The sequence below is a fragment of the Arachis hypogaea genome, chromosome 14 (assembly GCF_003086295.3).
Source record: "Arachis hypogaea cultivar Tifrunner chromosome 14, arahy.Tifrunner.gnm2.J5K5, whole genome shotgun sequence".
Taxonomy (NCBI): domain Eukaryota; kingdom Viridiplantae; phylum Streptophyta; class Magnoliopsida; order Fabales; family Fabaceae; genus Arachis; species Arachis hypogaea.
The window spans coordinates 124,031,391-124,051,659 of NC_092049.1; the positions used below are offsets into that span (position 1 = coordinate 124,031,391).

Below are 20,269 nucleotides of genomic sequence, written 5' to 3' on the forward strand. Positions count from 1 at the left end.
AATCACTTTTCCTGATTCGATATCTTTAACTTGATAAGCATTTCCACAATATACCCCTATCACTTGAAAGGGACCTTCCCAACTATGGGACCACTTACCCAGGAATCTTGATTTCTTTTCCATCGGGAAAATGACTTTCAAAACTAACTCTCCTATCTTGAAAGATTTTTCCTTAATTCGACGATTATAACTTTGAGCAACATTTTCTTTTTATCGAATTACATTATCAAGTGCTAAGCTTCGCTCCGAGTCTAACTCATTTAACTCATCAAACATTGCATTCCAATAATCATCGACTGGCAAATCATTCTGTTTTGACACTCTTAAAGTATTCAAATTAATTTCTAATGGTAACACTGCATCATGGCCATACACCAATTTATAAGGTGAAGTCCCTGTTGAACCTTTTGGTGAATTCCGATAAGCCCATAATACTTGACTTAAAGTCTCATGCCATGTTCGAGGTTTATTCCCGATATGCTTTTTAATCAAACCTATCAATATCTTATTTGCTGCTTCTACCTGTCCATTAGCCTGTGCATAATAAGGAGTCGAAGTAATCATATTAATACTCCTTAAAACCGTAAAACTTTTCACTCGCTGACCAGTAAACATTGTTCCTTGATCAGTACTTAATGTTTGAGGAATTCCAAATCGATGAATAATATGTTCCTCAATAAAATCTATTATTTCATTTTGACTTACTTCGATCAAAGGAATCGCTTCTGTAACACCCTACCACACTAAGCATTACGCTTAAGTCGTAAAACGAAGGTGGTGTGATATTACGACCTCTAAAATAAAATGAGTACATATAATAACAGAAGAATTATAATATGCTAGGAGCCTTGAAAAATAGGGGAAATAAAAATCGTGAAATAAAAGCGCAACGCTCAAGGAACGAGTTAACTTGCGTACTAAGAAAACCATAACTATTAAACATAAGATAACAGAAGTGGAAATAGAGTGCCAAAGATACAAAATAACAAGCTCCTAACTCAGCCTGCGAAGTCAAGACTGGCCGGAGAATATTTACACATATATACATACATATCCAAAACCCAAAAGAACACATACACAATCCTGCCTCTCCATAAACCTCTAAGAGGATCAAAAAGAATAAGTCATGCGGAAAGAAAGCTAAGTACATATATATACATCATAGCATAACAAAATATCCTAGTAACCACTCCGCTTCAAGAGTCCAGACACCTAACGAGATGCCTCTCGACCTGCATCTGAAAAACAACAACATAGTATGGAATGAGAACCGGAGGTTCTCAGTATGGTAAAGGTGCCACACACATAATATATAAGGTCCTGGGAATGCCAGAGGCAATCCTAGAACGCCGACACTCAGATTATAGAGCTTAAAGTATTAACTAGAAGCCATAAAAGGTGGTTTCCTAAAAATATTTAATCCTAACTTAACTTAACCTTAAATCTAAGTCCTATACTGCCATTCCTCCATACCTCTAACTCCATCATGCATTTTCACAAACAAATAGACAGATAAAGGCAAACACAAGAAGATTACAACTACTGCAGGTAACAGATACACATTTAGCATGGCAAATACAGATAAGCACACCCAATTAGAGCACAAGCAAATAATTCAAGTAATATGCATATGATGCATGCCTGTCCTATGGCTGATGAGGCTCATCTGTCGGTTATCCAGCCAACCCGACAAGTCTGAATTGTACTTAGACTGTCCCCCGACGTGCATCCCTAAGAGTCTATGCATAGTTTTTTTCTCAAATAATCAATAATACTCAATGGGGGTAACATTCCCGGGAATTTATATAGTGCCCGGTCACACACTTACGTCGTAGGGTCAACAGAGTATCGAGTTTTCAACCTGGTACACGTGGTGGCAAGCCACGGCACTTAATCCAGGGAATCTCGCATCTCAGATTATTCAAATTCATAAGCCATATAAATAATTCAATTATAATTCATCAACATCCACATCATTCTCAATCGCATCTCATTCATTATCATACATCAATCATATTCAATCCTTATCCTTCATTATCACTCCTCCCATTCCGTCCATCAATAGTTCCAATTCAAAACATAATTCATTCTTTTCTAAATGAATCAAACTTAAAACATGCTCATTTTCTTAATAACTCTAAATCAAACCATATAACCTTTGAATCTAAATCTTTTTAAATAATCATATAAACAAAATCTCTAATCTCTAATTTTTATAAAATTTCGGCAGCATCTCCTCTAAAACTCGGACTTTGCCACCCTGTTCGGGTCCAAACCTGCATTCTTTTTAATTCAACATTCCCTTCCTCATTATCATAACAATCTCCACAAAAAATCTACCTCAGATCAACAATTAAACTGATACAATATTCAAATCCAACAACCAAAATTCAACTAAGAATCATAATTCACAAATCCTAGGCTTTTAACACAAAATACCTCATTATCACAACAACCTCCACAATAATTATACCTCAAATCAATAATTCACCGAATCATTAATTAATCAACAAGCGCCAAACCAACCATGTTCATCAACAATAACATTCAACTATAATTCTCTCCAAATTAACATAACAACATTCACCATCCAAAATTAATAACTAATTATCTAATAAACTTCAACCAATTATATTCATCGACAAATTACTAAATATTAAACATACACCTGCATTCCAACTTATCCTATGGTCATCTAGCCTAAGTTTTCACAGAACATTATATATTAAATGCAAGAAACCTAAACCATACCTTAGCCAATTTTCACGTAACGACCAAAGCTATTTATTCAAAACCAAGACAGCCCCTCAAAACTCAACTAATCCGCTTCCTCCAAGTTCCAGTATTCACAATTTCAAGCTCCAATTATTTATTCACAACCTAGTACACATTCATAACACATATATATCCAATTTAATACTCAAAGCTCAAATTCAATGAAAATAAAATAGAATTATCGTATCCTCACCTTACCCAAGCTTCACATAAGCAAGAGTGAACGTTTTTCTCAAGCTAATTGGATCCTAAAACATCAAAAATCAAAGAAATTCAATAAACTCAAAAATTGGGGGAAATGAAAGGCTGAAGTGAAATAGCAAGTTACCTATAAAATTGTTCCGGTAGAAATGTAGAGCTCAACGTGGTGAACGCGTGGCCGCAAACGGTGCGGCGATTGGAGCTCGAACGGGAAAGTTACGGGAAATTAAATTCACCGTAAACGAATTTCTCTTCTTCTCTTCCCTGGGAGGCTTGCTGCGTCGTTGAGGGAAATGAAGAAAAACAAGAGCCCGTGGCTCTTTTTAATTGTTGGACTAATTGGGCCCACAACCCGGTTTGGGCCCGGTTTAACCAGTTCGGCCCGTTCGGTCCAATTTTGGACCGTTTTCTTTGAAATTGGTGTTAAAATTCTCGTTTCGATGAGCTCTATCCTAATTTGATATAATATTCACATTTCTAATTCCCCTTATTAAAAACTATTTTATTGACTAATTATCTACTAATTTAACCAGGGTTTACATCCTACCCACCTAATAAAGAATTTTGTCCTCAAAATTCAAGTTCAGTTTCCTGAAAATAGATGTGGGTAGTCCTTTCGCATATCTGATTCAAGTTCCCAAGTATGTTCCTCGATACCAGCTCGACTCCAAGCTACTTTTACTAATGATACTTCCCTTCCTCGTAATCGTTTAACACTGGTGTCATCAATTCTTACTGGGGCTACTGGAAGTGTTAGATTTTCTCTCACTTGGATTGGTTCTGGTTCTAGAATATGACTTGCATCAGGAGTATACTTCCGAAGCTGTGATATATGAAATACATCGTGAAAATTCGAAAGATACGGCGGTAAGGCAATTCTATAAGCCACTGGCCCAATTCTCTTCAGGATCTCAAACGGTCCAATACAACGGGAATTTAGTTTCTTAGTCTTAATAGCTCTTCCCACTCCAGTGGTTGGTGTAACTTTCAAAAAGACATGTTCTCCTTCTTCAAATTCCAAAGGCTTTCGCCTCTGGTCAGCATAGCTCTTTTGGCGGCTTTGGGCTATAAGCATTCGACTACGAATCTTCTTTATCTGCTCAGTCGTTTCAGCTATCATCTCAGGCCCTAATAAACTCCTTTCTCCAGTTTCATATCAACACAGTGGAGATTGACATTTTCTGCCATACAGAGCTTCATATGGAGCTATTCCGATGCTCGCATGGTAGCTATTATTATAAGCAAATTCCACTAATGGCATATATCGATCCCAGCTCGCCGGCTGGTCCAAAACACAAGCCCTTAGCATATCCTCCAAGGTCTGAATAGTTCTCTCTGACTGACCATCTGTCTGAGGGTGATATGCAGTACTCAAACTTAACTGAGTCCCAAATGCACGCTGAAAAGCTCCCTAGAATCTTGATGTGAAACGAGGATCCCTGTCAGATATAATGGTAGAAGGCACGCCATGCAACCTGACAATCTCTTTAATATACATTCGAGCCAATTCCTCCATTGTGCAACTTATTCGGATAGGAAGAAAGTGAGCTGATTTTGTTAGTTGATCCACAACCACCCAAATAGCGTCACAACCAGATTGGATTTTAGGCAAACCTATCACAAAATCCATTGCGATACTCTCCCATTTCCATTGTGGAATCTCCAAAGGCTGAAGGGTTCCTGATGGTCTCTGATGCTCAATCTTAACCTTCTGACACGTTAGATATTTAGATACATGTAATGCTACATCATTCTTCATACCTGGCCACCAGAACATCGTTTTCAGATCCTAATACATTTTAGTGCTCCCTGGGTGAATTGAAAACCCGCTCTTATGAGCTTCTTTCAAGATACTTTGTCGTAGGTCTCCAACATCAGGCACAATAATCCGATTCTTGAACCTCCATAAACCATCCTGACCTTCTGACACTCTCTACTGTTTTCCCTGTTCAACTGCTGGTAATACCTTATGTAACGCTTCACTATCTCGATGAGCCTTCAGAAGTTCTAATTTAAAATCACTTGAAATCTGCAACTGACTCAAACACAGGATTCCAGATTCTTCTCTAATTCCCAAATTCAAACCTTGAAATGCCTTTAGTAATTCTTCTTCTCGTAGCATCATCCAAGCTGCATATAAAGATTTTCGACTCAAGGCGTCCGCCACAACATTCGCTTTTCCTGGATGATAATTCAATTCAAAATCATAATCTTTCAGAAGCTCCATCCATCTTCTCTGACGCATATTCAATTCTTTCTGCTCAAAAAGATACTTCAAACTCTTATGGTCTGAGAAAACATGAAACTTAACACCATAGAGATAGTGCCTCCAAATCTTTAAAGCAAACACAACAGCAGCAAGTTCTAAATCATGTGTCGGGTAGTTCATCTCATGCGGCCTTAACTGCCGTGAGGCGTATGCTACAACATTCTGGTGCTGCATCAGAACGCACCCTAGACCCTTTAGTGATGCATCACAATACACTTCAAACGGTTCACTTGGTTCAGGTAATACCAATACAGGTGCAGTAGTCAACCTGTGCTTCAATGCTTGGAAACTCTCTTCACATTCCGGAGTCCAGATAAAAGGCATATCCTTCCTAGTCAATTTAGTTAAAGGTAAGGCGAGCTGTGAAAATCCCTTAATGAATCTGCGATAATACCCCACCAAACCTAAGAAACTCCTGATCTCTGTCACTGAAGTTGGTCGCTCCCAATTCATCACTGCTTCCACCTTAGCAGGATCCACAGCTATCCCCTGCTTACTCACCACGTGGCCGAGAAACTTCACTTCACTCTTCCAGAACTCACATTTAGATAACTTAGCATATAACTTCCTATCTCTCAGAATTTGCAGCACAGTTCGCAAGTGATCAGCATGCTCCTCTTCAGTCTTAGAATAAACAAGAATGTCATCAATGAAGACAATAACAAACTTGTCTAGATACGGTCGGAAAATCCTGTTCATATAATCCATAAATACTGCCGGGGCATTAGTTAACCCAAAAGACATCACTGTATACTCATAATGACCATAACGTGTCCTGAAAGCAGTTTTCGGAATATCCTCATCTCTAACCCTTATCTGATGATACCCTGATCGCAGGTCAATCTTAGAAAACACACCGGCACCCTGTAACTGATCCATTAGATCATCGATTCTAGGCAACGGATATTTATTCTTCACAGTGATCTTATTCAATTGCCGATAATCGACACACAGCCGCATACTCCCATCCTTCTTCTTTACCAGTAACACTGGCGCTCCCCACGGAGAAACACTTGGTCGGATAAAATGCTTACCCAACAGATCTTCTAGCTGAGCCTTCAGTTCAGCCATTTCTAAAGGCGACATCCTATAAGGAGTAATCGAAATTGGACTGGATCCAGGTACCAACTCAATTGCAAATTCAACCTCTCGGTTAGGTGGGAATTCATTAATATCATCCGGAAACACATCTGGAAATTCACATACAACCGGAATCTGCTCTAAATTCTGATTATCACCTGATACTCCCGCAGTTAATAACATAATACCCTGACATTCGGTTCTAGAACAGTTTACTATCATAGAATTCAAATAGTAACTATTCACCACAACCGGTGCTTCTGACCCTTCCGGCATAAACTGTACTGACTTCTCAGAACAATCAAGCAAAACATGATTCTTGGATAACCAATCCAACCCCAAGATGAGATCAAGACCAATCATAGGCAAACAAATCAAATCATGCACAAATTCACGCTGTTGTACTCGAAAGGGAACTTGTGGACATCCTATCCTAGTCACCATAGCTTCATGAGTAGCATTATATACTTTCAAATCATAACCTAAAACCACCATTCTCAATCCTAATTCATGGGCCTTTTCAAATGCAATAAATGAATGACTTGCTCCTAAATCAAATAAAGCATTTAAGATTTTACCAGCCATTTCACAATTACCTCTAATTAGTGTCTCAGATCCCTAAGCACCTATGGTAGAAGTGGTGTATACTCTCCCTGGCTGCTGCACCCTACCAGTCTCATACTTCTTATTCTCCGGGCAATTGGTGGCCATATGCCCGGGCTGTCCACAAGAATAGCATACTCCAAGTCCGAACTGCACGGAACTCCAGGGTGATACCTTCCGCACTTCTGACAATTCAGATCTTGCTGTGGCTGCTTTCCAAACCTTTTTCCTTGACTAGCATTGGTATTTGGCCTTCTGTAATTACCTTGACCCTGAGTCTGCTGCGGAACAAAACCTCCACGCTTGAAATTCCTACCTCTCGGAGCAAAATTCCTCCCTAAAGGCCTCTGAAAAGGCACCCTCAAACTTCCTTTCTCTGCTGTCGCCTTCCTCACACAATCCTCAGCCACCCTACTCTTATTCACCAATTCAGAAAACACCCTAATCTCCATTGGGGCAACGAAGCTCAGAATATCGCTCCGAAGACCTCCCTCATATTTAATACACTTCCATTCAGCAAAATCTTCAGGCGCACCTTGACAGATACGAGAAAAGCGACATAACTTCTCAAATTTACTGGTATACTCAGCAATAGTCATCTGTCCTTGCTTTAACTGCATTAATTCAAGTTCCTTGGCATTTCTAGCTGAATTAGGAAAGTATTTCTTATAGAACTCTGTCCGGAAAACCTCCCAAGGAATCGCAGCACCATCAGGCTGCAGGATACGTCGTGTTCCCTGCCACCAATACTGAGCTTCACCTTGCAACTGATAAGTTCCAAATTCAACCCATTGCTCTTCAGGAACCTGTTGTGCCTATAACGCCCTTTCTATAGCCTGAATCCAATTATCTGCATCAGTGGGATTTGAGGTTCCCCTGAAAGTCGGAGGATGAACTTTCAGAAATGTAGCAAGTGTCATAGGACCATCCTCATCATTATTGTTCTCATGATTATCCTGATTTATCTGATTACCCAATGCCTCAGCTGTTGCCTGCATAGCTGCAGTCATATTTCCCAGGGCAGCCATAAAGTCTACTGGATCAGTCCCTATGGAAGCAAGAGTAACGGTGCCTGTCCTACCTCTACCTCGCCCGCGACCGCGTCCGCGAGTCGACATCTGGTCCCTATACACACCAAACAAGTGATATTAAGTTGATCAGTCTCAATATCGCAGGTCTAATGCTTTAAGTTCCAAATGCATGCTCACAAACGTTTATGCCATATATATCAATCAGATATCCTAATAGCACATACACACATATACAGAGAATGCACAGAAGTACAATCAGTCCGTCTTTCAGGCTCTATAGGAACGAACTGCTCTGATACCATAATGTAACACCCTACCACACTAAGCTTTACGCTTAAGTCGTAAAACGAAGGTGGTGTGATATTACGACCTCTAAAATAAAATGAGTACATATAATAGCAGAAGAATTATAATATGCTAGGAGCCTTGAAAAATAGGAGAAATAAAAATCGCGAAATAAAAGCGCAACGCTCATGGAACGAGTTAACTTGCGTACTAAGAAAACCATAACTATTAAACATAAGATAACAGAAGTGGAAATAGAGTGCCAAAGATACAAAATAACAAGCTCCTAACTCAGCCTGCGAAGTCAAGACTGGCCGGAGAATATTTACACATATATACATACATATCCAAAACCCAAAAGAACACATACACAATCCTGCCTCTCCATAAACCTCTAAGAGGATAAAAAAGAATAAGTCATGTGGAGAGAAAGCTAAGTATATATATATACATCATAGCATAACAAAATATCCTAGTAACCACTCCGCTTCAAGAGTCTAGACGCCTAACGAGATGCCTCTCAACCTGCATCTAAAAAACAACAACATAGTATGGAATGAGAACCGGAGGTTCTCAGTATGGTAAAGGTGCCACACACATAATATATAAGGTCCAGGGAATGCCAGAGGCAATCCTAGAACGCCAACACTCAGATTATAAAGCTTAAAGTATTAACCAGAAGCCATAAAAGGTGGTTTCCTAAAAATATTTAATCCTAACTTAACTTAACCTTAAATCTAAGTCCTATACTGCCATTCCTCCATACCTCCAACTCCATCATGCATTTTCACAAACAAATAGACAGATAAAGGCAAACACAAGAAGATTACAACTACTGCAGGTAACAGATACACATTTAGCATGGCAAATACAGATAGGCACACCCAATTAGAGCACAAGCAAGTAATTCAAGTAATATGCATATGATGCATGCCTGTCCTATGGCTAATGAGGCTCATCTGTCGGTTATCCAGCCAACCCGACAAGTCTGAATTGTACTTAGACTATCCCCCGACGTGCATCCCCAAGAGTCTATGCATAGTTTTTTTCTCAAATAATCAATAATACTCAATGGGGGTAACATTCCCGAGAATTTATATAGTGCCCGGTCACACACTTACGTCGTAGGGTCAACAGAGTATCGAGTTTTCAACCTGGTACACGTGGTGGCAAGCCACGGCACTTAATCCAGGGAATCTCGCATCTCAGATTATTCAAATTCATAAGCCATATAAATAATTCAATTATAATTCATCAACATCCACATCATTCTCAATCGCATCTCATTCATTATCATACATCAATCATATTCAATCCTTATCCTTCATTATCACTCCTCTCATTCCGTCCATCAATAGTTCCAATTCAAAACATAATTCATTCTTTTCTAAATGAATCAAACTTAAAACATGCTCATTTTCTTAATAACTCTAAATCAAACCATATAACCTTTGAATCTAAATCTTTTTAAATAATCATATAAACAAAATCTCTAATCTCTAATTTTTATAAAATTTCGGCAGTATCTCCTCTAAAACTCGAACTTTGCCACCCTATTCGGGTCCAAACCTGCATTCTTTTTAATTCAACATTCCCTTCCTCATTATCATAACAATCTCCACAAAAAATCTACCTCAGATCAACAATTAAACTGATACAATATTCAAATTCAACAACCAAAATTCAACTAAGAATCATAATTCACAAATCCTAGGCTTTTAACACAAAATACCTCATTATCACAACAACCTCCACAATAATTATACCTCAAATCAATAATTCACCGAATCATTAATTAATCAACAAGCGCCAAACCAACCATGTTCATCAACAATAACATTCAACTATAATTCTCTCCAAATTAACATAACAACATTCACCATCCAAAATTAATAACTAATTATCTAATAAACTTCAACCAATTATATTCATCGACAAATTACTAAATATTAAACATACACCTGCATTCCAACTTATTCTATGGTCATCTAGCCTAAGTTTTCACAGAACATTATATATTAAATGCAAGAAACCTAAACCATACCTTAGCCAATTTTCACGTAACGACCAAAGCTATTTATTCAAAACCAAGACAGCCCCTCAAAACTCAACTAATCCGCTTCCTCCAAGTTCCAGTATTCACAATTTCAAGCTCCAATTATTTATTCACAACCTAGTACACATTCATAACACATATATATCCAATTTAATACTCAAAGCTCAAATTCAATGAAAATAAAATAGAATTATCGTATCCTCACCTTACCCAAGCTTCACATAAGCAAGAGTGAACGTTTTTCTCAAGCTAATTGGATCCTAAAACATCAAAAATCAAAGAAATTCAATAAACTCGAAAATTGGGGGAAATGAAAGGCTGAAGTGAAATAGCAAGTTACCTATAAAATTGTTCCGGTAGAAATGTAGAGCTCAACGCGGTGAACGTGTGGCTGCAAACGGTGCAGCGATTGGAGCTCGAACGGGAAAGTTACGGGAAATTGAATTCACCGTAAACGAATTTCTCTTCTTCTCTTCCCTGGGAGGCTTGCTGCGTCGTTGAGGGAAATGAAGAAAAACAAGAGCCCGTGGCTCTTTTTAATTGTTGGACTAATTGGGCCCATAACCCGGTTTGGGTCCGGTTTAACCGGTTTGGCCCGTTCGGTCCAATTTTGGACCGTTTTCTTTGAAATTGGTGTTAAAATTCTCGTTTCGATGAGCTCTATCCTAATTTGATATAATATTCACATTTCTAATTCTCCTTATTAAAAATTATTTTATTGACTAATTATCTACTAATTTAACCGGGGTTTACAGTTTCAACCCATTTTGTAAAATAATCAATTGCTACTAAGATAAACTTATGTTGCTTAGACGAAGGAGGATGAATTAATCCAATTAGATCCAAATCCCAACCTCTAAATGGCCATGGCTTTATTATCGAATGTAACTCAGATGCAGGAATTTTTTGAATTGAACCATGCTTTTGGCATTCCAAACATGCCTTTGCATAATTAATACAATCTTTTATCATAGACGGCCAATATACATGGTTTTAATACAATACCCATCTCATCTTATTCCCTGCCTGATGGGCACCACATATACCATTATGGACTTCACCCAAAGCAATGCTTTGATCATCTCGACTTAAACATCTTAACAAACTTCCATCAATCTTTTTTTTGTATAATTCATCAGCCAATAAGACAAAATTCATTGCTCGTAATTTTATTTTCCTATCAACTGTAACATTAGGATCCTTTAAATAAAGAGCAATCGGCTTTCTCCAATCAGAATCCACCCATCCATCTATGCACAAGACCTTTCTTTCATTTGCTGGTACCAAAATTTGATGGATACTAGATAACTTCCTAAAAGTCTCCGGGCCGACCCGATACCTTGAAGCAATTTGGGCTAGCTCATTAGCAATTTCATTATGAATTCTAGAGATATGCACCAAAGAAACTTTTTGAAAAGACGTCAATAATTCCCAAGTAATTACTAAATATTTTTGTAACGTCTCATTATTACACTTAAACTCCTTTGACAAATGCTTTAAAACTAACTGTGAATCTCCTAGAATTTAGACTTCTAAGACTCCTTTACTGATTAAAATTTCAAGACCCAAAATCAAAACCTCATACTCTGCTACATTATTGGAACAAGGATACTTTAATTCGAACAAGAACTCTGATGGGATACTCTCCGGTGAGATAATGAGGATTCCAACCCCTACACCATCTTTATGCTTGGATCCATCGAAGTACAATTTTTAATAGTTGACTTCTACATCAACTATATTTGCCCCCTGGTCATGCAGATCTTTCGAATTGTCTACAAGAAAATCTGCAATGACCTGTCCTTTAACAGCCTTTGCCGGGACATACTGTAAATCAAATTCTGTTAACACTAACATCCATTTCCCTAAACGTCCTCTCAACATAGGGAAACTTAACATATATTTAATAAGATCAGTTTGCGCTATAACTTTCACCGATTTAGCCACCATATAACACTTTAACTTCATACAAGCATGATATAATGACAAGCATAATTTTTCAATCGGGAAATACCTTGTTTCGATATTAGTTAGTACTCGACTAAGGTAATAAACTGCCCGTTCATGCCCGTCTTCATCATCTTGGGCTAACATAAAGCCTATAGTATTTTCAAATGCCGCAATGTACAATTTTAAAGGTTCAGATGGACGAACATTTGCCATAATCGAGGCTTTAGACAAATAAGTTTTAATTGAATCAAACGCCAACTGATGTTCTATGGTCCATTCAAATTTTGAACCATTTTTCAATTTCACTAAGGGTGCAAACACCCTAGTTCGATCCGAAAGATTCGAAATGAATCTTCGAAGATAATTTATCTTACCCAAAAAAGATTGCACTTCTTTCTTCGATTTGGGTGCAGATAGAGCTAATATTGCATTTGCTTTATTTTTATCGATAGCTATCCCCTTCTTATGAACAACAAAACCTAAGAAGTTTCCAGCCGATACCCCAAAAGCACATTTCAAAGGATTCATTTTTAACCCTTTCTTCCTCATAGTAAGGAATGCCTTTCTTAAATGGTCTATGTGCTGACTAACAGAAATTGATTTGACCATCACATCATCGATATATACCTCCATAAATTTTCCAATAAACTTATGGAAAATAGCATTCATTGCTCGCTGATATGTCGCTCCAGCATTTTTTAAACCAAAAGGCATAACTACCCACTCATATGTCCCTAATGCCCCAGGACAACGGAAGGTAGTTTTAGCCACGTCATCTTCCGCAATAAAAATTTAGTTATATCCAGAATAACCGTCCATGAAACTAAGAATTTCATTTCCTGCTGCAGAATCAATTAACATATCCGTAATCGGCATAAAATATTCATCCTTTGGGGTGACATTATTCAAATCTCGAAAATCGATGCACACCCTTAACTTCCCATTTTTCTTCATTACAGAGACAATATTCGATACCCACTCCACATAACGTGCAGTTCGAATAAATTTGTCTTTGATCAAGTGTTCTATTTCTTCTTTAATTTTCACATTGATTTCAGGAGCGAAACGTCTTGGGGTTTGCTTCACATGTCGAGCATTGGGTTTTAATGCTAATCAATGTTCTATTAATGAACGATCGAGACCAGGTATCTCATGATAATCCCACGCAAAGCAATCTTTAAACTCATGTAACAAATTGAAAAGATCAGTTCGAAAAGGATCAACAAGATCTTTACAAATATACGTAATTCGAACGTCATCATGAGTCCCTAAATTAATTTCTTCTAAAGGATCCTGAGATTCAAACCCTTTATAGTGATCATCTTCTTTAATTGAATACTTTTCAAACCCCAAAGGCTCCAAATCATAAATACAATCGAAAGTAAAATCAATAGAATCATTAGAAATAGAAGAGACTTAACTTTCGATTAAATCATTACTACTTTTATTTTCTACACAATGGGCCTCTGCTATTAAATCGGCAGTCCGACTCACATCATTAGTTTCATTACAAGAAGTAGGAAAATCATAACTAAATTCGACTGGAAGCATCGAATCGAACATACTGCTATTAACAAATTTACTAACCCTATCTGATTCAACTTCATCAGAAGAATCATTTTTATTTTCTAAAAGCTGAAAATTATTTAAATAATTATGTAATGTTGCCAGGTAGTCGGAAATCCCATCAACCTGGCTCATGGTGCAGCCTTCAAAGTCTTAGAGAAAGACAATCACAACCAGTCGGTTCGAAGCCTATGTCTGGATAACGCAACTTACCGAAAGGCCTTCTGAAGTCAAATAACACCCTTCACAATTATAAGGATTTAGAGATCGATCAACATTTAAAGTCTTCAATTTTTTATTATAAATTCTAAAATCGACATGCATCTGCTCGACATACAGACTCGAATCTGCTTTGACAATTTCAGGTTTGCCTTCCTTAGTCCATAGAAGCACGCTCTGATGCACTGTTAAAGGTACAGCACCTACACCATGATTCCAATCCTTCCCCAGTAAGGCATTATAACAAGCCTTCGATGGCACTACCACAAACACAGAATGTCTCTCCGAAGACCCTACTTTTACTGTCAAAATGACCAGCCCCATCGCTGGTGTAGAGGTTCCACTAAAGTCAGTCACAGCAATGTTTGTAGGGACCAGATCATCAGGATGCTTTCCTACTTTTCCCAACATCCTCTCAGGCAGAAGACTAATCGCTGCCCCACCATCGATCAACACCTTATTTATTTTAAACCCATTCAGTATTACAATAACATGAAGGGGGCGTAGATGAGACATTTGCCTTTCAATTGGCCGGAAAAAAACCCTGGCTCATCTTCTATGCGAATAAAGGAGAAAGCCCCTTCATCTTCTTGATCAAAATCCTCATCTGGATTACTTTCACATTCCCCAAGGTATTCAGTTGGAATGATCGAAATCGTTCCTACCATATCATCATCTCCTTCATCAAAATACTCTTCATCAACATCAACATCCTTATGCTTGTCGACCCCAGAGGATTGAGCCACTGCCTTACCCTTTTCCATCTTTGCAGGTGATGGAATTTCATTAGAGTAAGTCTCTCCATCAGAAGGAAAGACAATCCGAGAATGCACAGAAGGCATTGCCCCCTTGCTTATCTCTTTTCCTGTCTCTATTTGAAGCTTCTTATTCCGATTGAAACTTTTTCCTCCACCTTTACCTCTTGGATAACCTCTGGCTCGTCCCCGATAGAAGGCATACTGATTTCAGGAAGGTGCTCGATGCCCCTACTGAGGGTTACATCGATACAGATGATCACGCCTTTGGAATTCCTAATAATTCCTAATCCATTGAACACCTATAGCCTGGGATCGGCTTAAAGGTCCAGTTACATCATGCTGAGGGTTCTTTGAACTAGACCCCTCCACACATCAAATTGGCTGTCTTTGCTGAGTATAACACCCTAATTAGCCTAAGCTTTACCTCGCGTCGTAAAGCAAAGGTTAACCAGAGATTATGACAGTTCTAAAGCTTATACGTATGATATATAGAAAGAATAATATAATCTAGAAGCCCGATGAAGGATATAGCTCAAAATACAGGATTTCAAAAGCGCAGAAACGTACTATCTTAAGGCATAAGAAACAGAAGTGATATAAACAAGGTAATGGTATAATAGTATAATATCATAAGAAACTAGCCTCGACCCGCGGAGTTTAAGCCGGCTAACCATATACAGACCATATAGAAACCTGACAGTTTGAAAAAAAACAGCTTATACAAGTTTTGTTCTCTCAAATACATGCCTCTAGGCTAAACAAAATATAAAAAAGAGATGTATAAACAGATAAACAAAAAAGACTCCACTAATAATCCAGGATCCTCCGCTTCTGTCACCATCCCAAACAACTCACCGAGGTGGGTTGCGACCTGCATCTGAAAAACACAACAAAGATATGGTATGAGAACCGGAGGTTCTCAGTATGGTAACAGTGCCCAGTGATGTAGGATATAAGACCTCAGGACGCCGAAGGCAATCCTAAGCTCCATATCCATCACAATGTTTCATCTTAAAGCATACTAAAACCATAAAGCATATACACATAAATCTTATCTTGACTTAAAACCTTAATAGCATATAAAGGGAAATATATCTTAGGCGATTACTAACTAAACTATTCACCGCTGTCCCACAGCCTTCGCCATCCTACCCTCCGTGTGATCCCATCGCCACCGCCTACCTAACCTCCTCAAAGTCCATACAAACACAGAAAATACAAGCAAGTAAAACACAGGTATTATTCAAATATATAACAAGTAATTCAAGAAGCAAGTAAGCATATGATACACTTAGGCAAACTCAAGTAATCAAAGCAAACAAGCACATAAGAGATGCATATGATGAATGTCTATCCTATTGGCTCGTGATATCACTTGTCAATCCGTAATTGCCAACCCGACACATCCTCCCGGATGTAGCCTTTTCTACCACGCCAGGGATATAGTGCCCTGCACACTCATGCAGCAGCTTTTTTGCTACGCCAGAGATATAGTGCCCTACACACTCATGTAATGGGGAGTCTACTACGTCGGGGATATAGGCCCCGCACACTTCCTGCAGCAGAGAAGGGACCAACCACAACAAATCATGCAGCAGAACAATCTGCTACGCCGGGGATATAGGCCCCGCACACTCTCAACATCCAACAAATCATGCGGCAGAAGTATCTGCCACGCCGGAGGTATAGGCTCCACACTCTCTGATATAATCCAATCATTTCCTCATCATCACATCATCACCAGACATTACCATTCCTCATCTCAAATCACTTTTAGTTATCAATTCATATATATTCATCAATATCATCATTTCTCTCCGAGTCCTCGACTCATCTCAACCGTCCCCAATTCATGATTTCCATTCCGAACGCATAGTTCCTCAGTTCTCATCTCATATACCAATTCTTCTTTAATCTCCACCCAACCCATTCTCAGTACACCAGAAACCTAAACCTCCGTTTTCTAATTTATCATATAATCATCTACGAGGACTCTGAGGTTATATCCCATGTTCCAATACTCAAAACTACATCCAAAAGTCTTAAAAAAAGTGTTATAGAAGCTTACAACCTTGTTGGGGAGGTAGAATAGTTGAAAACAAAGCAAAATTTGAAAAACAGGGCGTGTGCGTCCGCACAGGGGTGTGCGTGCGCACGCCCAGGAAATTTTTGAAAGTGTGCGTACGCACAGGTACCAAAACACAAAGGGTCTGTGCGCTCGCACAACCTATGCCAGCGCCCTCAACAGACAGTTCTCCCCGACGTGTGCGTCTGCACAGGTTGAAATGTTTCCTTAGATATGCGCGCGCATAAGCTGTGCTGGCGCTGCCACCAGCACGCACTTCCCTTCCTCTGCGTGCGCACAGATGTGTGTGCGCCTGCACAGGTCAAAATTCTCGGAAGGTGTGCGTGCGCACAAGGCTGTGCGTCCGCACATATCAGAAAACTCAGAATTCAACACCAATTTTGAATGATCATAACTTCCTCTACAAAATTTCAAATTTAACAAACTTTATAATGTTTTAAAGGGTTTTGAAAGATCTTTAATTCTAAGCAAATTTCAACAAATTTTAAAAATTGAGACAAAAGTTATGATCAATCAAAATTCACCCAAATTCCATTTTTACCCAAAATCACAATTTTCACAATTCCCTTTCAAAACACATAACCAAACCAACCCAAGCCACTCCAAAACTCCAATTCTCATCAAATTCAACACTCTATGGCATATTACACCAAACAAACCACATTTTTCCTTATCCACAGCATCAATATCAATATATCTCATATATCCAACTTCATTAACAATTTTTCAACTATATTACCAATAAATCAACATCAAATTCACATTTATCAATATAATCCACTACTCAACTTCACAAATCATGCATCCTCAACATATCACCATTAATCATCATTATCAACTCAAAATTCATCATTTCATCAATCATCATCATACAATTGCACCCAATAACTCATCAACCATTCAAAATACAATCCTATCCTATAGGTCACTAGCCTAAGTGTCCATGAATATTATATACTACATAGAGAAAACCAAAACCATACCTTGGCCCATTCCCAATATGAACCAAATGAGCTTTCAACCAAAATCCAACCACCAAAGTAGTTCCAACAAGCACCAACAAGCTCCAAACTCACAATAATCAAGCTATATGCATATAAATCACCACAAAACCAACCTAGGGCTCAACATAAATCAAATTTCACAAGGGTTTAGTATATCTTACCTCTCCCAACAGATTTGATGGCCAAGATCCAAGGCTAAGTAAGGATTAAAGCAAACCTAAACATCCAAAATCACAAAACCCATTTAACCCAAACCCTAACAAAACCCGAAATTTTGGAGAGCAGAACTGGAAGGATTTCAAGCTTACCTCTAGAGTTTCTTGGGTGGGTATTGTACAGCTTGTCGCAAAAAAAGCGTAGCCGCTGACGGCACGCAAATCGGAGCTCTAGAACTCAAGATATGATCTTGGGAAGATGGAGGTAGTTAGGGTTTTCTTCTTCCTCTCCTCTCTCTCTCAAATCTGAAGTGTGAGTGTTTATGGAGGCTAGGGTTCATTAAATGAACCTTTATATATGTTGGACTTGGACCCAACTTGGGCCCGATTCAACCCGTTAGCGTTTTTAGCCCGTTTGGCCCAACTTCGGGCCGAACTTTTAAAATTAATGCCCGGTTTTTTATTTCTAATATTTTTCTAAGGCTTTTGACTGTCTCAACTTTTTCTCGCGCAGCACCGGGCAGACTTGAACCGGTTCAACTGCCGGTTCGCGATTTTTCACAGTTCTTCGCAGGAAACACATTTTCTGACTCAGAAAGACCCACTGAGTCCTAAAACCACCTTTAAATCCTCAAATTCTCACTCTAACTTTTTGGGAATCTAATTTGGGGCAATATAATCACTTAATTAACCGGTTGATTAATTGCGGTTCTTACACCGAGCTTGTTCCTCCCTATGAGCCAATTCTTTCTTCATCCTCTCCTTTTCAAAGATCGTCGCTGCTTCAGCATCGAAAACAGCATTGCACCGAGGACACAAAGATACATCCTGGTCTTTGATCTTCTGCTGAACTAAGAAATCTAGCAAGCCATCTCCTGTTCTAGGATATACAGACCTGACCTGTGACTCAAAGTCATCTAGAGCCACATCAAAATCATTGGACATGCCAACCATGTTCACCCCTAGGCCAGGTTCGACACAACTAGCATCAACTTCAAAAGGATCTACATCAACCTTCATCTCCTTCTTGCCATCATCAAATTTCAAATGTCCTTCCATGATTGCCTCTTGAATCAAATCCCTAAAACGTACACAGCTGTTAGTCGAATGACTAGTTGCTTGATGAAATTTACAATAGGGCTTTCCTTTCAAATCTTTTATGGAAAGTAAAGTTCTACCCTCAGGCAAAACTAATTGTTTATCTTTAAGCAACACATCGAAAATCTAATCAGATTTTGAGATATCAAAACTATATTTCTTTCCACTTTTAAGTTTTGAATCATTTGACTTTTCACTACTAGGAAGCTTTTTCAGTAAAGAGCAAACATATGGAGGACCTTTCTTAAGTTCAGCTAAATCGACTTCTGTTTCGAAATCGAATTCCTCTTCTGAGGATTCCATGGTTACATATGCAACCTTTTCTTTACGAGTAAACGGTTTACTCTTCGACCTTTGCTCACTCTTATATTTTTATTTCTCCTTTTTCATGAGCTCGGTCTGTCGAACCTTTTCAGCCAGATGGGATAAATCGGGAATATGCACATTAAGTAGTTTTCTGCGCATATAGAATTCCAACCCCATAGTTGCTATTTTCACTATCTCATTCTCAGGTAATGACACATAGCATCTACTTCTAGCATTTTTGAAACGTATTAAATAATCATCAATGGTCTCACCATCTTCACGTTTCAAAGCCACTAAATCAGTAACTGCCACGTTCATTTTCCCTCGATAAAACTGAGCGTGAAAAGCAGTTTCTAACTGATTCCATGTTGTGATCGAATTTGGTCTAAGATTCGAAAACCAAGTAAATGCATTCTTTGTCAATGACGAAGGAAAAAATTTCATTTTCAAATTTTCATCATTAGCTAGATTTCCAATCTCGACCAAATAACGAGCAACATGTTCAGTAATTGATTCTCCAACTTCTCCAACATGTTGGTTATTTTTGGAGTCTTCATTCCTCTTGGTACTTCAACCATTTGAACTACTTGGGGAAATGCAGACACAAAATGTGGTTGATTCATAAAACTAACATTCAGTCCAACCCAATTTAAAACTTCTTCTACAATTCTAGTAACCTGATAACGATCACCACGCAATCCGGCTATAACATCATCAGCATTTTGACCTCGAAGAACCACGTGAGGATTTTCTTGATTTGGAATATCATTTTCATTCTAAAAAATATTTTCTATCCCCTCATTATTTCCTCAGGCATTGTGCCTCTC

General features: G+C 38.5%; 1 protein-coding gene and 1 long non-coding RNA gene across 2 annotated transcripts; both read right to left on the reverse strand.

The window, feature by feature from the left end:
• Window positions 1-210: 210 nt before the first annotated feature.
• On the reverse strand, window positions 211-615 carry LOC112743116 (uncharacterized). Its single transcript, XM_025792335.2, has one exon. It carries the CDS (start codon window positions 613-615, stop codon window positions 211-213), a length of 405 nt encoding a protein of 134 aa, XP_025648120.2.
• Window positions 616-962: 347 nt separating this feature from the next.
• Window positions 963-3,032, reverse strand: LOC140178345 (uncharacterized). Its single transcript, XR_011871234.1, has 3 exons — window positions 2,969-3,032; window positions 2,752-2,880; window positions 963-1,238 (listed from the first exon to the last, which is right to left on the reverse strand). It is a non-coding gene; the product is annotated as an uncharacterized lncRNA (long non-coding RNA).
• Between the last annotated feature and the right edge of the window lie 17,237 nt (window positions 3,033-20,269).